The following is a 4,633-nucleotide window of genomic DNA, read 5'->3' as shown; positions in this document are numbered from 1 at the left end:
GGCTGGTCACAGTGGGTCAAGGGTGCTGCAGTTGTAACGTGGTTTGGCTCTTTGATGGCGCCTGAGCTCAAGTGGGGCTTGCACACTAATACTCAATGCATTTGCCAAGAAGGTTTTTAGATGACTGTCTTTTAAACTGTGGGCACAAGGCATGACTGTTCTCATAACTTACGCAATTAAAGTTTGATATTGGAACGTTGACTTCAAATGAATCATTGTATCATATAGTTCAAGTTTACCTTTATTAAATGACTAAAATGCCACATTTCCGCTTTCCCTTTTTTCTGCTTCTCTCCCTCTCCCACTCCCCACTTCTTCATCGTGAGCCCGTGTGAAGTGCTCTGCAGTGAGGAGGCGCAGGAAGTGCTCGGAAAGGCGTGTTTGCTATCAACCTGGGAAGCAGGAGGCCCCGTGTCCTCATGGCAGGCCCCAGGCCTGTGACCCCCAATCCCAAGGGAATATTGAGTGTCGTGTCATGCCACCAGGGTTGGTGGCATCTGTGGGTTGGGGAAGAGAGCTCCCCAAGGCAGCCGGGGGGGTCCTGGGGGCTTAGCCAGGTCCTCACTGGAAGTGCTGCTCGGCGCTGGCGTCCGAGGTGCTCTCACGGTCTCTAGACGTTTCTCTCTGCAAAGCTTTGCTCTTGTCGATGCCTTCCATTTCCTTTTCCTTCTGGCTGATGCACTCTCATTTCACAGGGCCCTGGTCCTGGACACTTCCTTCTGCCTTTCGGGGGCCTCCTCTCCTCCAGAGATCTTGGCTGCACTGTGAGGAGCCTGACTTCAGCTGGGCCTGTGTGCAGGTGCCAGGCCTTCCCCGGCTGAGCGGGTCCTGTGCTCTGTCCAGCTCCCCCATCCCCAGGCTGCGGGGATCCTATGCTCTGTCCGGCTCCCCCTTCCCAGGCTGCGGGGGTCCTGTGCTCTGTCTGGCTCCCCCTTCCCAGGCTGCGGGGGTCCTGTGCTCTGTCCGGCTCCCCCTTCCCAGGCTCCGGGGGTCCTGCGCTCTGTCCGGCTCCCTCTTCCCCAGGCTGAGTGGGTCCTGTGCTCTGTCTGGCTCCCCCTTCCCAAGCTAAGCAGGCCCTGTGTTCAGCCCAGCCTTGCCTCTGGCACCCTCTTCTGGGTTCGTTTGACAGTGTCAGCCTGCCACATGGTGTCCTCTGCAGATTGGCAGGTCTGCCACCCTGGGGCCACCAGGGCCTGTGCCAGGGTGCACCCTAATGTCCAGGGATGTGTCTGGTCAGGAATCATTTGGGTCCATAAACTGCTACTTATCACCCTCTCGTCCTCACTTGGAACCTGGCCCTCTTTGAGCTGGCCTGGTGGCCCCGGGCCCCCTCTTGGGGCAGCGCGCAGATGCTGTTCCTCCCACTGCCGCGTGCTCCTTTGGACTCGGTCTGTGTCCTTACCCACCATCTGCTGTTCCCAGCAGGCGCCCTTGCTGCGCTATCCCGGCATCTCCACCAAGGCTCAGCCTCAGGGGCCACCAGCCCCTCCTGCCGTGCCGTCCTCTGTTGGCCCAGATGCCCACGTTCCTTGACCCTATCCCCTTGTCCCTCCCTGCCCTCCCTTTTCTCTTCCCTGGGCATGGGTTCCATGGTTCTTTGGGACCATCCCTTCCCTCGGCTCCCTGGTCCCCCTGAACTCACCTGGGGAGCCTACAGAGGCTCCCGAGTTTAGCCCAGCTCTCCAGCTGCTGTGATTCTGTTCCCAAGGAGCCGGCCTAGCTGGAAAAAAGCATTCAACAGCTGGCTTGTCTCCCCTCCCCATGAATGAGTGCTGACCCCAGTGGGCCTGGGCACCATGTTCCACACCCCTAAATGCCACGTCACACCTCCCTCCCCTAAATGCCAGCACCTCCTCCCCAGCCCAGCCCTCAGCAGGCACCCTTTCTTCTGTTTCACCCGGAAAACAGGAGCTTTTGGAAGAGACCTTCCCTTTGCATCTGCCAGAGGCTCCTGTCTAACAGGGGCAGTGGCTGTGCTTCAGGCTCCGGCCCCACCCACTCCCCGCCCTCCTGCTAAAGTCATTCCTCCTGCACCCCAGCACAGCCTCTCCCAGATCATTCTCACCATCTTCCAGACATTGCCTGAATTGCTCACAATCTTCCAGACATTGCCTGAATTGCTCCAGGCAATACATTGTGTCTTTAAATAATTTCAAATGCAATCCCCCGCTGTGCACAGCATTCCTCCTGTACACAGCTGCAGGCTGCACCTCAGCGGGAAGGGAATGCAGCGGAGGTGTGTTGGACTCCGGGGTGGGGAGGGTGTCATGGTATCAGTTGCATCTTGAAACAGAAACCTGGTTAACCTAGAAACTGACCTCCCACCTCCACCAGGCCCTTCCTGAAGCCAGTGACACCTCTGTCCGCTGCCATGTAACTACCCACATGTAAAAGCAGCCGGAGACTGAAAGCGTAAATCGACAATAGGTTGGGCACAGTGGCTCACACCTGTAATCCCAGCACGTTGGGAAGCCAAGGCGGGTGGATCGCTTGAGCCAGGAGTTCAAGACCATCCTGGGCAACCTGGTGAAACCCTGTCTCTACAAAAAATAAAAATAAAAAAATTAGCCAGGCATGGCGGCATGCATCTGTAGTCCCACCTACTCAGGAGGCCGAGGTTGGGGGATCACCTGAGCTGGAGGAGGTTGAGGCTGCAGTGAGCTGTGATCATGCTACTGCGCGCCAGCCCGGGCAACAGCAAGACCCCGTCTCAAAAAAGAGTTGACGATAAAATTCACTTCTCCTTGGCGACCTTACCCTATCCTTCTTTGTGTTTTAGACATGTCAGCATGCCCTGCCGTGCACTAAAGTACTTCCCTTTCCCTAGGATATGGGCAAGTTTTGCCTCACATACGAGGCCTCCATGACCCGGCTCTTCCGAGAGGGGAGAACGGAGACGGTGCGCTCCTGCACCGCTGAGTCGTGCGACTTCGTGCAGGCCATGGTGGACCCGGCCCAGACGGTAATGTGCCATAGGCTGAGGGCACAGCGTGCTTGTCATGCTTCCCTAAAAGGCCTCTGGAGGCCGCCACTCCAGCTTCTCTGATATCATTCCTGTACCACCTTCTTCAGGGGTGCTCAATTCAGCTTCTTTCCTCTGCCCCTTTCACGCGTACGGAAGGTACTAAAAGGTAAAGGTAGGGACAGGTACAGAGAGGCATGTTACAGATGATACTTTCCGAATCATATTCTACTTCCTGAGAGTCTTTAAATTCATCCAGGACACCACAATGAGGAAAGGCATAGCGGGTGGCTGCTTCGGAACTGGACGGGTAGCTGGTGTAAGGGTAGGCCAGCTGTGACCGTTACGCGGAGACCTTCCATTGGTTATTAGAGCTATTGCCACACTGGGCCCCAAGTGCCAGGCTGGGGCCTGGGGGTTTTCCGTACACTGTCCTTTAAATTCTTAGCAGTGGTCCTGAGAAGTGTCCTCAGTTCATTTCCATAGATAAAGAAACGGAGGCCTAGATGAATTCAGCAGCTGCTGGGCCACTCGGCTCATTAATGGCCGAGGTCAGACCCAGGCCACTGGGTCCACCTGACCCCACCGTGCAGGTGCTTTCTGCTGACCCCTGGAGGAGACACAGGCCAGGGCTCTTTTTTCCGAGACCAACTTCATTCTGGAAGGGCTGTCAGGCCAGGCGCGGTGACTCATGCCTGTCATCCCAGTACTTTGGGAGGCTGAGGCTGAGGCAGTCAGATTGCCTGAGCTCAGGAGTTCGAAACCACCCTGGGCAACATGTTGAAACCCCGTCTCTACTAAAAATACAAAAAATATTAGCCGGGTATGGTGGCTAACTTAGATTCATAACCGCTCAACTTGAGACATGCAACATATGTCCTTCCCGCCTTTTGTCACTCAGGTGGAACAGAGGCTGAAATTGTTCAAGGTGGCGTCTGAGAAGCATCAGCATATGTATCGCCTCGCCATGACCGGCTCCGGGATCGATCGTCACCTCTTTTGCCTTTACGTGGTGTCTAAATATCTCGCTGTGGAGTCCCCTTTCCTTAAGGAAGTAAGTCTCTTCCACTTCTTCCATCAGTTGTGTTGGCTAGACCAAACCTTAGTAAACTACTGCAGCCTTGCATTAACTCATTTTAATGTCAGAATGGGCATTTGAAAAAAAAAAAACGGGTCTGTGGGCGTAGCTGTCATAAAATGGAAAATGGGAGCAGCGCATTTAGTACTGCGCTTCCTCAGTAACCGCTCACAGGTAGCCCCTGACTTAATAGACCCGAAGACCTCGAGAGCTTACGTCACAGGAAGATGCACGGAAGTAACTGGGGAGTGATGAGCTGTGAGTGCATACCAGCTTTGTTTTTAAAATCCTTTAGTTTATTGTAAGTTTATGAAATTTATTATTATGTTTTTTTGAGACAGGGTCTCACAGTGTTGCCCAGTGTTGTCTCAAACTCCTAGACACAAGCAATTCTTCCTCCTTAGCCTTCTGAGTAGCTGATGTGCACCACTGCGCCCAGCTCAAATTTAATTTAATTTCTATTTATTTATTTATTTTATTTTTTATTTTTTGGAGATGAAGTCTCGCTCTGTCACCCAGGCTGGAGTGCAGTGGCACCATCTTGGCTCACTGAAACCTCTGCCTCCTGGGTTCAAGCTATTCTCCTGCCTCAG

At 54.2% G+C, this 4,633-nt stretch overlaps 1 protein-coding gene across 1 annotated transcript in view; it reads left to right on the top strand.

Moving 5' to 3' along the window:
- The window catches only part of CPT1A (carnitine palmitoyltransferase 1A (liver)), an 88,000-nt gene that overhangs the window by 73,662 nt on the left and 9,705 nt on the right, over nucleotides 1–4,633 (top strand). The window contains exons 15-16 of the mRNA XM_011987085.1: nucleotides 2,828–2,962; nucleotides 3,864–4,016. Coding sequence (XP_011842475.1) covers nucleotides 2,828–2,962; nucleotides 3,864–4,016 — 288 coding nt within the window. The remainder of the gene's footprint in view (nucleotides 1–2,827; nucleotides 2,963–3,863; nucleotides 4,017–4,633) is intronic.

This window comes from Mandrillus leucophaeus, unplaced genomic scaffold, assembly GCF_000951045.1.
Source record: "Mandrillus leucophaeus isolate KB7577 unplaced genomic scaffold, Mleu.le_1.0 Scaffold30, whole genome shotgun sequence".
NCBI classification, from domain to species: domain Eukaryota; kingdom Metazoa; phylum Chordata; class Mammalia; order Primates; family Cercopithecidae; genus Mandrillus; species Mandrillus leucophaeus.
This window is presented reverse-complemented; position numbering and strand designations above follow the sequence as displayed.